Below are 16681 nucleotides of genomic sequence, written 5' to 3' on the forward strand. Positions count from 1 at the left end.
ACTTACACGTTTAACACTGCTGCAGCAGCAGGGAACGGCTCGTGTGTGGCTGTCACAGTAAGCAGGAGCCTTTCAGGGTCTTTGTGTATGCTGAGTGAGAATTTGTCAGTCTCCTCAGGTTTTTGCTGTGTGAGTTGAGGTGGCTGCTGCAAGCGCTTCGTGACATGCAAGAGCCATCTGGAAGAGAGGAGAAACCCTCTCTCCTGTCGTTCTCTACAGGAGTGTTCCCTTCGGCAGACGGCTGTTCTGTAGCAAGTTCAGCCCAGAAGAGTTCAGGCTGGATCATTGCTAAATTATATCTGAATTAAAAAAAAAAGAAAAAGTTGTAATATGTTTCTATTTTGCACAGGGAACTCTGGAGGGGGAAATGAAAGGGAGCAGAGAGGTGTGAGAACGGGAGGGCAGGCAGGAATCAAAAGGACTGTTGGGTTTTCTCTTTGCTCTGTCAGGACAGCCGCTCTGACAGCTCCCTGTGAAGTACTTGGATAGCGTGTTGTTTAAATCATTCAAGTTTCAAGTTTAAATAGATCTCTAATCCAATTTGTGTGGAAGCAATTTCCTTCCAGAAAACAGATTATTTCTATCCAGGCTGCTCTGCTTAGCTACCCACCCAAAAGTTGGCGAAGCAGAGGCATGGTTTGTGTGCTGATTAGAGGCATGGAGCAAGCTTCCAATCAGCCTGCTTCCTTCCTAATTGCAAACTTTAAAACCCAGCTGATTTTGCACGTCCTACAAACAATTATAAATAGCTGCCATTCAAAATAGCACGAGAGTGGTACAAACAGCTTGCATTAAAGTAGCATCTTGCTGGCAGGTTCTAACAACAGTAAACAAACAGGGTCTGTAAAGCGGTACACTGACATCACAGCAGCATCATCGGGGTTTTGTGGGTTTAATATTGCAGCAGTGAATTTTTGGAGAGAACACAGGACTCTTCCTTCAGCTAAGATCATGTTGGGGACTCTCCCTCTTGCCGACGTAGCGTATCGCATAAGGCTTTTTTGTTTCCTCCAGCAAGTCCCTCACGCCATAGTATCTCCGAGTGGAGGATGCAGAGCATTGCCAGGGATTCAGATGACAGCTCAGATGATGAATTCTTTGATGCACATGGTACGTGGAGCCTAAATCGCCGTCGGTTGTTGCCTGAAGTGGTGGGGTAAGAGGACGGAAGGCGCTGAGGGTGGGGGGGGAGTGGGGAAGGAAGCGAGACTTTTTTGCTTTGTTTGAAGTCTTTTCCTTACCAAGATTGTGCAGCATCAGTGCAGCTTCTCTAAGCATCCCCAGCAGACTCCTACGGTTAACGCAGCATTTCAGGTTCAGCGTGATCTGTTTGAGGGGTCTTGAACAGTCTTCACCTTTGGAGCTGTGTTTTATTTGGTGTAAATGATGTGGGTAAAATTCAGCAGCACTAACTGGACAGTGGGTGTGTCTTCCTGGTTCTGATTCAGTGTGATCAATTATTCTAATTTATTTTTTAATCAGTAGGAGGTGTGATTAATTATCCTTTCTGGGCCTGAAGAGACCCAAGTTTACCTTTATTAACTCTTTATTCTCCTGTTCCAAGAGCTACAATAGTGAATGCAACAAGGTACTTCAGGTGCCAGAATTAATCCGTGCTGATTCCAGAATTCTCCAACTAATTTTGACTATCCATACAGGAGAAAGCTGTGTTATTTCTTTTCTCTGTGCATGTGTGTGAAGAAGCCTTTTTCCACTGCACTCATTTTATATATGGTCCTTAGTGTGTATTTAAACCTGAAGGGCTCCGTCTCTACTGACAACAGATGGACTCTTCTCTCAGCCTGTAATGCTAATCTAAGTTAGATGTGCAATGTGTGCTGATGAAGTTGGTGACCTTTCTGTCAAATGCAGTTGTTGGAAGATGACACCTCAGTTTCATAAAGCAGAATTTCACTGATGTTCAGCTAAAGTTCAGTCACAAAAAAACGGGTAGTGTCATTTTGCAGAAGAGTTCTCTCATCACGTATTTGGGCATGCATCTCACATTCTGGGCTAGAAAGTGGCATGCTGTTGTAGAGCAGGGACTTGCACAATAGCAGCTTGAATGGCCAGGATGTGTGCAAGGCAGGGGATGAATGTGTCTCTTGCCTGGAAGGAGAAGGGCCAACTTAATGTCTCGCTTTATTAGCGTATGTAGCATCTACAAACCCTGTGTAAGGGATTTACTGTGGCAATATGCATACAGGCAAAGAGGAGTGAGTCATCAGAGCAGCATCATTGCTATCCACCCTCTTCTTTGCTTATTTAATTACTCAATTATAAAATTGAGATGGAGACAGCCCTGCCTGGGGTCCAGGCCCTCAGGGAATCCCTGATGTGCTCCTGACAGGCCTGGGAAGGAGAATTAACAAAAATGAGCCTTGTGCCACAGTTGGTGTGGGCACCTCTGTCAGAGTGCTTCCAGGAGCTTGCTGACAGTAAAGGCAGCTCCCCTTCTGCTGGCACACAGCGTGCTCCATTGACAGACAGATTGTCCCCAGCAATCCACCCAGTTGGGTTTGAAAAGGGGAAGCCTTGATGTGTGTGCTGCTCAACACAGCCCTCCCTTCTCTCTTTGGGAGGGACCCTGTGCTAGCCCCTGACCCGCCGATGCCTCGTCCCAGCTGTGGCTCTGTGAGCAGGGTGAAACACTGCTTGCAGCTCATCCTGCTGGGGTCAGTACCATGGGAACTGGCCCAGATCAGGATGTGAGTCAACACCAAGCAGAGTTCCTCAGAAGTGCTTCCCTTCTACACACACATTTCCTTGCCGTGCAGTGGGTGTAACCTGAGCCCAAGAAGATTTCTTGTCGCTGGCTTCCCACTCATCCTTGTTCACTGGCACACTCTGCTAAAGATGGTGACAAATACAGTAAAATCTAATATCTATCCTGTAATAAATGCTAATAATGAGAGTCATATCCCATTCAGGGATCACTTGAGCAGCAATAAGGGCTGTAATTAAACCTCTCAAGGAAATAAGTTTAATATTTAGATTAAGTTGCTGGAGGAGCTTTGGGTGCAGTCTTCCTCTTAATTCCCTGCCAGCATGTGTGTTGCATGCTTGTGCTTCCCACTTGCTCTGAACAGGTAGCTTCACACTGCCTTGTGCAGGGAAATGGGGATCTACTCAATTTGTTTCCATAGATGAAAAAGCAAATGGCATGCTGATGTGTAGTTTCCAGGTTGCTCTTTTTTTATGGTCAAACTGTAAATAGAAATAAAAAAATTAGTCTTTGCTTGGCACTTAATCCCCTTCATATGTATATATTTTATTTTTTTTAAGCTATTGCTTAGATTTGCTGAAAAGAATTTCCTAGTCTCTTTGCTCCCCATCTGAGAATTCTTCCAACTAATTATTTTCTTAGTAACTGTACAGCAACAGGGAAGGGGGAATTCTACTCTGGGACTCTGAAGATTACAGCTTTTAGATCATCAAGACATCTGTAATTACTGTTGTTATTATTACGTTTATAACTCTTTATTAAATTTGCAAACCCAAAATTTTCAGGGAAGAAATACTAAGCGTGGAGCAATAAATGAATTAGAAAGCACTTAACCTCTGTAATGGTAAGAGGTACATCCTCAGTGTGAAAAAAGAAAAGAGAAGGGGGGTATGGGGGGGAAAGGAAACGGCAAGCCCTAGCAAAGGCGTCCTTGCAGGACAAGCATTGCTGTGGTTTGGTTTCCCATGGGTTCTGGTGGGAGCTCCAGAGCTCTGTTTCCCTCCCAGGAACGTGGCAGGATTAAGCAGGGAGTGTGAAGCTGTGTGGTGTCCTGCCCAGCTCTCACTGGCCCTGAGCTCTCACCTCACACAGCAGCCATTGGGCTGGTGCTGTCTCAGACCTCTGGTCTGACATGGACTTTTTGTGAGCCCTTTCTCAGCTCCAGACTGGCTGCCCTGTGTCCAGGCTTGGGCTGAAAGCGAGTTCAGCCTCTCATGGGGGAAGTCCACACGTGTCCACACCTAGCCCAGGCCAGCAGGCATGGCAGGGGCTGTTGGGGGGTGTCCAGTGCAGACACTGGGAGGAATTCTTCTCGTGCTACAGCTGCTGATGGCCTGTTCAGTGATGCCTTCACAGGGCTCAGCTGCCAGGAACATAAGCTTCTAGGATCATAATATTTTGGAGACCCTTATTCTTCATCAACTGTAGCTGAACTGAGCCAGGGGATATCACAAGATCCTGAGGTAGGAGGGAAATGGCAGACACATGCACTCAGTGTGATCAAACAAGCCTCATCTCCTAAGGAAATCAGGCTAAAGATAGCCTAAGGAGTTCATGTTTCCTTCCTTACTCATGCCTTTTTAGGTGCTTGATCCTGTTAATGTTAGTGATCCTTGTCACTGCTCCCCCAAAGACATCTCACAGCTTCCAGACAGGTCTGGGAGAGTCCCAGCAGCAAAACTTGCTTTGTCCTCTCCTGTACTGGAGCATTCTGGCTGCTTCAGCATCATCAGGATGTATGGCAAGAAAGATGTCAAACCTGGTACCAGAAATGGTGGCAGTAAAAATCCCTGTTATTTTTTCCAAGCTTGAGGAGTTTTGTTTGTTAAAAACATGCAAGTAAAACATTTTATTTACTTCTCAAAAGCTGCTTTGGTTTCTGTATAACAAAAGCTGGTAAAGTATCATGTTTTATTTTGACTTAAGCCATGCAAATGTTTATAAGATTACATAGAGTTATGAAGCCTTACTTTTATTTAAAGTTCTGTTCTGTGCCCTTTTCTGTTTACATATTTGTGTGTGTATGACTCTCAAAAAATCTGCTTTTTTAAAGAGGACTTGTCTGACAATGAGGAACTGTTCCCGAAAGAAATAACCAAGTGGAGTTCCAATGACCTGATGGATAAAATTGAAACCCCTGAATGTGATGATGTCCAGGGTAAATTTTTTTTTTTTTTTTAAGTAAAAACTTCATGTGATATTTTACAGTATTTCCAGGCAATTGTTACAGCCACATTCTGAAAAAGGTAAAACTTGTTATCCTTATCTCACAAAAGGAGAAGCTGAGACAGACATAAAAATGACTGCCCAGCAATGCTGAAAAAGAATTGCCTGGTGGGAGCTGGGGTAGCTCTTGATTCTCTTTCATTTTCTGTGTTGGTTAGACTCCTTTGTGCAACAGCCAGGATTTTCTTGTATAATGATGAAACATTCCAGCTCTGTTTTGAATGACTTGAATTTCTCCTGACTCTTCTTTCCTCTTCCTCCATCCTTTGTTCTTGCCTGTATCTGCCTCGGTTTTATTTTCTGCTCACCATTACAGAATTTTGAAAGGAAACTGGCTCCTCAGCCAGATGGATTCGTGTAGCAGCACAGGGAAAGATGACACTGAGGCTTTCTGCTACAAAGTCAGTCTGTGTAGGCACAGACGTGTGAGCGCATCAGATCTCTGCTCCCCCAGCACAGTTCAAGCAATTCCTTTTATTTTCCCACAAGCCAATCATTTCTGACAATTGTGCAGGGCTTTCCCATTGTTGCCATCCTTAATAAAGCAGGGATACTGGATTGCTGTAATGAGAGGAGAGCTCACTAATGTCCTCAGTGCTTACTGAGGTTAGGACAAAGTGCTGGCAGATAAGTGACCCAGCATTGCCCAGGCTTCTCGAGTGGAAAGAGGTGTGTGGGAGGGAGAGGGCAATTTGATGAAATAATTAAGGAGATTAATAATATAATTAAGGCAGAAGAGGCTTAGAGGCATTGGCACAAACAGTGCCTTTATGGAAGAGTGTCTGCCAAATAGCATCTCGCAGGGCTGACGTTTCAAACCTCTGTGCTTCCAGGTGACTTGTACCACGAGACGTCAGCAGAGTACCACGTTGGCTCCAGCGTGGAGAGGCTCAGCATCATTGAAGTAAGTGCTTCGTTTTCTTGTCATGAGATCTGCTGTTGCTGGAATATGTTGGGGGGCAGGGGGTACATGGGGTACGTGGAGTGAAGGGCTCCCTTTGTTGTGAGCAACATCTTGGCTTTGTGTGTTGTTCCAAGCCACGCCAGTGTGCTGTGTGCTTCACGGCTGGCTTTGGGGGGTTATTTCACCCATCTTTTGAGCATCGTATAGAAAATGCTCTGTAGTTTGCAGGCAGCAGCAGATATCCAGCTGGAAAAAACTACTAATCCTGTGGGGATAAGTGCAGCCTGAGACGCTGCTGGCTAGAGCTATCCTGCTACTGCTGAGTGAGCAGCATGGGTGTGGGAGCAGGGGGACCACCTTACTGCAGTGCTCCAAGTGAGCACAGCTCAGCTGTGGCCACTCTTTGGAGCTGAGCAGGGTCTTGTCTGGAAGGCAGTTACAGCATAGCCTGTGTCAGTGCTCTGGATAAAAGGACAGATAAATAATACCATGTCAACACGTGCTCTGGCTTTCTAGACCTGCACATACAGACTTTTCAGGTCTCTTAGTGAGACAGTGCATCTTGGAGTGGCTACACTCATCCTACCCTTAAAGCACCTGCCCATCTGTGCTGCAGAGATGATGGAGCTGCTGGCAGAGTGCCTAACTCAGGTCGTGGTCTATCAAAGACCATGCGAGTGGGTTTGGCATTATTCTGTGTGCCAGCCTGGAAGTTCATGGTGGCTTTGCTTTTTTGTAATAGACTGAGAGCTCAAGAACTATGAGGAGAGTGTGTGACTAGGGAGGGGAACAGCTCTAGCCACCTCAAGATAGTCAAGTCACAGCCCTAAGATTTCTCTTAGAGCTCAGGATCATTTGGAGAACTTGCCTTCTTCAGAGACTGTACAAACTCAACCCCCTTCTGTTTATTCCTCTTAGAAAAAGAACAGAGTTCAAAGTGAGATGAAGGTGGCAGTTATTTGTAGCTGTTCACAAACAGTCTACTAAAATAGTATGACATTCCTAGCCACCATTGCAGTGATTTTTCAGGTTAAGAGTCTACATCAACAAAAGGTTGTTTAGGAGTCAGGTGTCTTAAGAGACTCTAGATCTTACAAGGAGGATTTAAATATCTCTGCCCCTAAACCGATCAGCAGCTGCTTGAATATTCCCCACTTATGTCAAGAGCAGAGGTTAATGACCTGGAAGGGGAAGATGCCTCCAAACGACTGCTGATAAACTTCTGGGAGACCTGAGCTTGGTGACTGAACGTTGTTGTTTAAATGAGCACTTAAAACACTTGTCTGAAAGCAGAAGCAGTGCTGAGACGTGCTGAGAGCGCTCCTCTCATCCTCCAGCAGGCAAAAGTTCACTTTACAGGCACTGTAAACTGGAATCAGAGAAGGTTTAAAGAGCAGGCATTAATACAATGTAATGGTACTAAATAATTAAAGGCCATTCTTATGCAGGAGGTCTCAAAAATCTTTATTGCAGACTGGGATGTGAATTGTAATCCTTCTGATGGGCTGTGTATTAAGACATGCTTTAACATTACTTGGTAAAAATGTAAGCTAGTTGTTTAGTTGCTAATGTGTGCCTGGGCATGCTCTCCTCCCACCAGGAGGCTTGTCAGGGACTCAGTCACTGCTCAAAGGACAATAGGTGACTAAAAATGCTAAAATTATAAGAATTTGCCATATGGAAAATACTGCTGCCCTCCACCCCTTCCACACCCCCTCCCAAAGGCTATTTCTCTGCCTCAACAGGGAGCTGCCCAGGATGTTCTCAAATGTTGTCCCTGCTAGTACAAGGGATCAGACACAGGAGGAAAGATCAGTACCTGCTTTCACATACCTTGGAGGTGTTGGCATGGGGGATTTGAGTCTGTATGGGAGCTGTAAACACTGAAAGCCTTGATAGCAAATGGATATGAAAAAGATCCATTTACTGCTAAGTTGTGTTATAATATGCAGCCAGTACAAATGGATGCTCTTGTACCTGCTCCTGGGGCATCAGGATTGGGCTTCAGCTCTTCTGGCAGGGCACTTGGTGATAATCCTCTCTGGAGTTAGAGTCATAGTTCAGACACAGTTCCCTCCTTCCCCTAAACTGCAGCCTGTCTGTTCAGGCAAGGAATTGATTCAACATCATAAGTAAATGATTTGTACAGCCAAAATAGAAACCTTTGCTGTGTTTGTGCAGCAATCTCCCAGCCAGATGTTGGCAAGTCCTTGGGTCATGGGGTCTTGAAGTTTTTTTCTTTTTGGTTCCTCTTTTATAACAGTGTAAGCAAATCTCAAGTCTTATTTATAACTTCTGTTGTAGGCAAACAGATGCAATCGCTGATCTCTTCCTACAGCTTCTTTCCCAATAACTTGCCACTTGCTGACCTGTTTGATCTCATTTGTTAATTTTGCTGAATGCATTTTACTGTTAGCTGAGCTCAGCACCCTAACAGAAAGCAACACTCATCTTTTGTTTCTTTATTTTTCCACCCCAATGCACACAAATAATATCTTTACTGCTGCCTTGTTACCTGGTTACAATTTTATGACTCTTATTTTTGCTTTCATCATTCCTTCAGCTTAGAACAGTCAGTTAGGCTGAGGCTGTGTGGGTGAGTTTGGGCACACACGTGTGTAGGGTGAGAGACCTGGAAGGAGCAGTCAAGTTCTCAACTGTTCTATCCAGATGTATCCCGTCCCCATTTCCATAAGTTAAGGACATTCCTTTTTGAAGACAGTTTAGTTTCTTACCCACAAACCTGCAGATGTTATTCTGAAACTTATCTCTCCCATGTTTAGAAACCTGATCTCCAGTCTGCACTCATGCAGGATCTGTTCAGACTCTTGTGCTTGTGCCTCCACTGTCCTTTGACTGAGGTGTCTCTCTCCTCTCCCAAGCTTTCTTCACTCATCTGTGCTGTGTTGGAGAGCAAGCATTTCATTCTTGGGTAGCTCTGCAAAGCAAATCAAGCTGAACTCTTTCAGTCTCTGTCCAGAAAGTCTCCATGCTTCTTTCTGTGGTCCTTCTCACACTGGAATGATCTTTGTGTGGAAAGCCCAAACTGAACTCAGCCTTCTAGATGGGGTTTGCCAAGGCTAATCGTGGCTAATACTGTTTCTGCTGGAAATACCTGTCTTCATAGGTTGTCATTTGCCTCATCCCTAGCTGGATTTGGTATGGGTAGTGCATTTATGGTACATACCATGTGTGAGCTTGGAGAGGAAAAGGTGATAAGATTTGCATAAAATGCACTTTGACCAAATCAAACCTCTTTGTAACGTGAGCTTTTCTACCATGCTCTCTTTTATTCCTGTGTAGGATGAATCAGTGCAGCCTTTAATGCAGCCAAGTAAAATCCATGTCCTCCTCTTGGTACTCCATGGAGGGAACATCCTGGACTCAGGAAGTGGCGACCAGAGCTCCAAGCAGGGGGATGTGAACACCATCACCACAGTGTTTGACACGGTGATGAGGGTGCATTACCCAGCTGCTCTGGGACACATTGCCATCAGGCTTGTCCCTTGCCCAGCCATTTGCTCTGAAGCATTTTCACTGGTGTCCAGGTAAGTTGATGCTACTGTGTCACAGAAAGACACAAAATTTACCTCCTGGTTTTTTTTTTTTTAATTTGCTTCCCTAAAATGTTCTGCATGTGGTATTGAAAGCTCTGACCATGCTTTTAGAATGCATTTATTAATATACTAGTGAGGTATTCAATCTCCATTTCATCCTTTGCAGTGAATACAGTAATCATGCAGCAAGCGTTCTGAGATTGATTTATTCTAATTAATCTAATAAATACTAAGGCTTTAATTCCTTGTCTGAGGGTTGTTCTGTCAGTGTAAGTATGTTGTCCTTGAAGATTTACGTTTGATGGGAGGGAAAGATTTATTAAGCTCTCACCCCTTCACAGTGGAATAAATGGCCTTTCTATCTGGAGGCTTTTCTTTAATGAACTGCAGGACTGACTGCACTGTCTGCAAATGGTTTTCCCCACTGTACATTAAACTGAATATTTCCAACATCTCTTGCCCTCTCCAGCCTCAGCCCATATAGCTATGACGAAGGCTGCCTGTCCAACAGCCAGGATCACATTCCCCTTGCTGCACTCCCTCTGCTAGCAACCTCATCCCCACAGTACCAAGAAGCAGTAGCCACAGTCATCATCAGAGCCAACCAGGCCTACAGCGAGTTCATCAGGTCCCAGGAGGGCATGTCATTCAACGGCCAGGTGAGCCAGTGGCTGTCTGTGGCCACGCTGAAGGGAAGAGCAAGCAAGGCAATTTCCTTTTCATAGAATCACAGAATCATTTTTGAAGCTGTCTTTTCCATTAATCTCTCAGGAGGGATAGAAACATGACAGTGTTGAGCCACAGTAAGAAAGCGTTGTGCTTCCATTTCTTTCTTTCTGAGAGAGAGAGATTATTGCTTATGCTCCGTCTTGAACCTTTGGGATTCAAAGCAAAGTCTGAGCTTCTGTTCAGAAATGAAGCTACAAAGCTGTGAACTTAATCAATTTTCAGTGTGACACACCTTTCCAAATCAGGAATGCTACTTTTGTTACTACACATGGTTTCTGCTCCCCTTGCAACCCAAGGCTGTTTAAGCATTCCTGTCTGCAAAGGCCCTTCAGCAGCTTGTGCTGGAGCTGCTGCAGAGGTGGGTTTTTTTTGGAGACACTGCAGCTGCTGTACCCTGTAAAAGACCATGACTGAACCTCACACCTCTGTGAGCAAAGTGACTCTCTAGCCCCACGAGGTTTGAGCTGTTGGATTAGCTGTCACGTTGTGCTGCTCTAGTATCATTTATCCACCCTGAGCTTCTTCCCAGCCAGCGCTGCGCCCAGGGCCCCAGGAGCCCTCTCCTACCCAGGGGTCTCCATGTTTCATTGTGCCTGTCTGCTCAGTGCCCTTGGAGGCAGGACAGAGTTATCTCCTCAGGGTGCAGACAGGGCAGAAGCACAGGGAAGCTTGCCTGGAGTGGCATGGACTGCTGGCAAAGGGGGACTCAAGCTTGGTTTTCTGAGGCTGGAGTTAGTGCCATGGTTGGTGCTCTGTGTTGCTTTCACTTCACTCCAGTCAGCTGGTGGGAGCAGCCAGAACACATTAGCCAAGTTTGCTAACAAGATCTGCAGGGTGTGAGTGGAAGTTCAGGGACTGAATGGTTGTACTGCTGAAAGCACTGGGCATCCTGCTACTGCAGCTCTCCGAGGTATAATCCAGCACTCTGTTTAACTGTGCCAGCTCTGAAATGAAGTTAAGGGGCTTTTTGATTTTTCTCCTCCTGCCCATTTTCAGGTCTGCTTGGTAGGGGACTGTGTTGGAGGAATCCTGGGATTTGATGCCTTATGCTACAGCAACCAGACTGTGTCCGAGAGCCAGAACAGCAGTCGGCGAGGAAGCGTTGTGAGTGTCCAGGTAATGCTGGTCCTGGGTCTGCTGGGAACAGATCTGCTGGCCACAGCACCTCTGTGTGTCTTAAGGTGCTTATTGTCTCAATTTGGGAGCATTTGCTCTGAACAGGGTTACTTCACCCTCTGGTGTGAAGCATCATCCACACCCATAGGAAGTGGTTTGGTCTGAGATACCGTATTGCCCTCAACTGGATCTTGGGGTAGATGGGGAAAGGAGGATGGAAGGAGAAGGTTGTAATGTGGGTGTATTCCTGATACAGCTGTTAGAGTGCTAAATCCATGGCTTTCAAATCCCAGGATACCGACCTCCTGTCTCCTGGGATAACGGTGAACAACAGCTATTGTTCCAGTGGCTCTAATCTGGAAGCCAGCAGACACCTCAGCAGGAGCAACATTGATATTCCCCGTAGCAACGGAGAAGATCCAAAGAAGCAGCTGCCACGAAAAAGGAGTGATTCATCCACCTATGAACTGGACACGATAAAGCAGCACCAAGCCTTTCTTTCCAGGTAAGGTTCTAATGGAGCAGCACCAACAATATTCTGGAGCTGAGATCAGTGCTGCTGTGAAACCCAAACGTTGCTTTGTCATCCTGTGATAAGCAAGGTGGAGGAAAGTGTTTCATTGAGGTTAGAGGGTATAGATTTCAGTGTGTTGTATATACAAAAAAAAATGAACAGCTCTCTTGCTGAGTGGCAGTGAGAGAATCCAGCTGCTCTACTGCATCTGAAGGTCCTAAGGCAAATGTAGAAATCGTGTGAGGGAAGATGGTGAAGCAGAACTGGGGATCCAGTGTTGTATCAATTCTCAAGTATCCCTGAAAGCTGATGTTGAGTCAGCTGGCCTGTTCTTGGGAAAGGTGGCTTTGAGCTGAGTATCCTTTAATTTTGGCCTCGTTCAGGTGTGAATTGCAGCACCCTTTCCTGTATCAGGAGGAGGTTTCTGCTGTCATGGTGGCAGGATGCTCTGGATGAGACATGTTGAACCCTAACTGGTTGGCTGGTTCATGGAACAACCTTCAATTGCACATGAGGATTGTTCTGTCTGTGTGACTATTTGGCAAAGCAACCCAAATTCTCTGTGTGGAGCAGAGCCAGGGGACTGTGCTCACTCTCAAAGCCCCTAATATTACATTCCTAAGCTTCTTCAAATGGACTTTCAGAAATGTATCTGTTAACAAAACCAATGAAATTTTCATAATAGTCTTTCCCTTGCTGCTGATAGTTCAGGGATTACTTCTGTAAGCCTGGAGGCTTTTTATGACTGAATCATCTTCCTGTGGAACTGGACAGCCCAGACCTTTTCCTCCTGCAGGCTTGGAGAAACTGCAAGATACTATTAATCCCTTTTCCCCCATGTCCCAGGTACTGAGGAGCAATGCTCCCCCACCAGCAAACACCATTGTCTGCACTGCAGTCGTGTCCAAGGCTGTTCCTTTTGTCCTGTGCTGGGCTGAAGGTTTGTCCTGCACTTCTGCCCCTCCTTCACTACTTGCAGTTGTTGTTCCAGCACAGGGACTCTTGTCCTACCATGCCAGGGGCCCTTTTGTAAAAGATTCACAGGAGAAAGTATCAAAGTGAATGTTGTTGGTGCCCAGAGATGCTATATTCAGAAAGACAGCTGCATTTACAAAAACCACAATAAGCTGCTCAGCAATTTCCAGCAGGTTAATAAAAGGCAATCAGTCTCTTGTTCTTACCTTATCGAAACAGCCTCCTGTACTACAGGAAAAAATCTGAGTCATGCAAAAATGTACTTTCTCCTCCTTGTTATTGACCTCAGGGGCACGGCCCCAGCTAAGGGAGGTGGGCCAGCATCTTGATGCAGTTTTAAATCGAGTTCAGGGTAAGCACTGGGCCTGATGTGGATAATGGATTGCAGGTCATCATTTCAGATAGCTCTGTCATCGTCCTTCCTGCTCCATCCCTGAAAGATTGTGCCTGCTCCCAGCTTGAAGCCCTTGGGAGTCCCTGGGCAGGCACTGTTGGTGGTCAGTGTGCTGGTGGATTGGTGCATCTTTCTTTCTTTTAGAGTTCTATATGTTTTTAAATCTACCTTTAGACTTTGGGTCAAAAACGAGTCTCTTCTCACAGCTCAAAAGCAAGAGTCCCTGAGGGAAAGGGGCAGGTTGAAGCTGCTGTGTGAGCTCTCCCTGCACCTCTGCCCCTCTGCTCCCTGGCTGTTGGCTCAGGGGCAGTGGTTCACCTCTTCCCATCCTGCAGGACAGCAGAGTCCCACCCAGCCCTGGGCCTTGTGCTTACAGCCGTCGTGACCGAGCAGCGCTGGCAGCAGCGTGTCCTGGTGGCATCTCTGTCACCAAGTCATGATTTCCCATTCAGAGCCCAAGCCCTGGTGTGACGTGGCTTCCTGCAGGAGATAGCAGAACAGAGCCAAGGTTGCCTGATGGGCTCAGCAGACAGGCAGCCTGGCACACAGGGGCCTCTCTGTCCACGCCGACTGCTGAGTCCAGCTTGTGCCAAACGCTCCTTTTTATTCGTGTATCAGACCTACCCGCTTCTCTGGGATAGTGCCCAGCAAGCCAGAGCAGCATCTGGAGATTACAATCACACATTTATTTTTAAATTCAGTCCTTCTGCACAACTACATTATTTCTGGCTGTGCTGTACTTGTATTATTGTAAATGAGTTGATTTGCTTCTGAAATCCATAAGCTCTTGGTTAATTAATGCACACAGTACATCTGCTGCTTTTTTTTTAAAGGGAGAACAGGGCACTGGAGGTTTTTGGGAGCATGATGGATTCAGAGTTCCCCTTGGCTCTCATTTCTTTTGATTGTTAAAAAGACTGGAAAGTTCCTGCTAAAAGAGAGAAGGTGTCTGAATTGCTTAGTGGTCTGAGTGCTCTCTTCTCTTCCGTTCCCAGTGAAGAGATGCTGTGAGAAGATGGGGGGAGTACACCAAGACCCCCCTGCACCCATCCTGCCCTAACACACCTGCCGTCAGGGCAGTCTTTCCTTTTGTGCCTTTGTGTGAATCATGTTGAACTGAGGGAGTTCTAACATTGTATTCCCTACACACAGCAAGCTTAATGCATTGCAGCCTTGTCAGCGAAAATAACTGTAGCTTCAGCAAGGTGCCTTGCTTTTCAGTGTGTTTCAGCATCGTACATCTTGGCAGGGTGATCTCAGGGAAGCTCATTCACATCACAGAAATGGGAACGTGCTCGTTTTAGCTGTCGCTGCTCTAACCTCCCCTTCCTCTGGCTTTTGGCATCACTATTTTGACTTTCCACGATATGTGTGTCTGGCATGAGTAAGCTTCTCGCTTCCCTGTGGTTGGTAACTGGGAGGATCGTGCCATGTGTGTACATAGGTGCACCTGTAGGGAGTATGTGCCACTGAGGCATGAGAAGAAAGGTTTTTAGCACCCTTTGGGAGCAAGGTTCAGCAGAGGTCTTGGGGAGCAAGGTACAGCAGAGGTGCCGACTGGGCTGATGCGTTATGTGCCAAAACAGGAAAACAAAGCCCAAGTGAAACCCATTTTTCTTCTCAAACGTGTGAGTGTTGCAGCCTCTCATTTATTGAGCAGCTATTGCAGGGGAGGAGTGTGAGTGAGCAGCTGCCCCGGTGCTGCAGAGGGTGGGGAGGGAGCAGCCCCAATTTCCATGAGTGCAGCAGTGCTGGGACGCTGCCTTCAGAAGGGGCTTTGATGAGCAAGTGCTCTTGCATACAGAGACACAGCAAAGGCTGGGCGCCACCTGGGATTTTGACTTGTTGCCACAGAGCTGACAAGACTGTTGGATTTGTGTCCTTCCTGACTCCAGGGCTTCCATCTGAATCTGGAGAACCTGGAGAGCAATAGAAATTGCAGCTTATTGCTTTTGGGTGGTAACAAAAGAATTTCCAAAACCTTTATGTGAACCAGGTTCTTAGTGTTACACATCTGTCATTTCACTGTCTAATCTACATCTAGACTGCAAACAAGCACCTCTTCCTAATGGGGGGGGGATGATCCCCAGGATTTTCATCAAGGAGTTCCTGATTCTTTTTCCTCAGTGTCCAAGGGACAAGTGGGTTTAAACCTCTGTATTGCCCAGCCTGTGCTGCACACAGGTTGAAATTTGAAAACACATTGGGTCTCCCTCCCTCTTTCAGGTGTCCAGACATGTGTTATATCATCATTCTTTTTAAGTACAGCGTTCAAAAAACAAGTAGATGCAGCACTTGAGGCTATGGTCTGGTGGTTGGGGAAGTGTTGGAGTGAGGGTTGGACTTGATGATCCTATAGGTCCTTTCCAACCATGGTGATTGGACTTGATTCTATTTGATTCAATTCTACTTGATTCTGTTCTGTGTGCAAGAAATCACTTACTCAAAACAAAGGTCGTGAGTGTTCAAATGTTGAGTTACCTCGAGTTGTTGGACTGAAGTTGGGAGGTAGTTTGGTAATAACTCTGGCAGATGTGGGCTTTTGGTCAGGAGAGAAATAGGAAGGTCCTGGGTGCATGGTAAATAGAAGGTGCTACGTGGCTGCTGAGTGAATGACCCACATTCCCACTCCCAGTGGATGCCATACACACGGGTGGAAGCTGTGGTGCAAACTTGGTGCACAAAAATATTCAAAACCCTCTTGCAGACTTTGATCATTCTTTCTCTTTCCCCTCCCATTTTCTTTTTCCTTTTCAATCCTATAACATTTGTCCAACTACTTCCACGAGGAAGAAATGGGTAAGCACAGCTTTCCACGACATTTGAGAACAAGGTGATGGAAGGAACTCAAATGTTGACACCCAGAAAGCATAGCAGTAACAAGTGGAATGGATGTGATTCACTGTAGAGCTGCTTTTTCCCCCCTGCTGCTCTAGTAATTTGGGCTTGCTGGGTATTTTATTGTGCAAATGACTATCCTCCTAGCAGCAACCAAGATTTTGACTCCTCAGAGAAAAAAAACATTTGGAGGAGACAGGAGTGTGTAAATGAACCCACTTGAAGCTTGAATTTGTACAGTCTAAATTATGCCAGTGTAATGGGGTAATTGTTTGAGGGGATGTTTTACTGACTAGTATAAACTGCAGTGCTGAGGCGTGGTGGGTTGATTGACACAGTTCCTTCACTGAAGAGATAGAAATAATGTCCACTGTCAGTCACTAATCCAGCCTTCAATTATGAAAACACAGCACGAATAAAATTTTCACTTTATTTTCTGTTCTTGTCCCAGTTTACATTCTAGTGTTCTGAGAAACGACCCAGGCTCCAGGCGATCTAGCAGCTCGACAATGTTGGATGGAGGAAATATTGGGAAGTTTGAATTTGAGATCACTGACTTCTTCCTCTTTGGTTCTCCCTTGGGTCTGATTCTTGCACTGCGGAAAACTGTCATTCCAGCTCTTGACAGTAAGTCCTGATGTAAACTGCAGTAATTTGATGAGACAAACTGGTAAAACCCAAACATTTATATTTAATATTTATT

General features: G+C 45.8%; 1 protein-coding gene across 1 annotated transcript in view; it reads left to right on the forward strand.

The window, feature by feature from the left end:
- Positions 1-960: 960 nt before the first annotated feature.
- Positions 961-16681, forward strand: part of PITPNM2 (phosphatidylinositol transfer protein, membrane-associated 2) — a 36626-nt gene continuing 20905 nt past the window's right edge. The window contains exons 1-8 of the mRNA XM_008939215.1: positions 961-1110; positions 4779-4883; positions 5785-5855; positions 9159-9403; positions 9882-10071; positions 11138-11257; positions 11551-11762; positions 16430-16605. Coding sequence (XP_008937463.1) covers positions 1050-1110; positions 4779-4883; positions 5785-5855; positions 9159-9403; positions 9882-10071; positions 11138-11257; positions 11551-11762; positions 16430-16605 — 1180 coding nt within the window. The 5' untranslated portion in view covers positions 961-1049. The remainder of the gene's footprint in view (positions 1111-4778; positions 4884-5784; positions 5856-9158; positions 9404-9881; positions 10072-11137; positions 11258-11550; positions 11763-16429; positions 16606-16681) is intronic.

The sequence above is a fragment of the Merops nubicus genome, unplaced genomic scaffold (assembly GCF_000691845.1).
Source record: "Merops nubicus isolate BGI_N331 unplaced genomic scaffold, ASM69184v1 scaffold15034, whole genome shotgun sequence".
Classification (NCBI taxonomy): domain Eukaryota; kingdom Metazoa; phylum Chordata; class Aves; order Coraciiformes; family Meropidae; genus Merops; species Merops nubicus.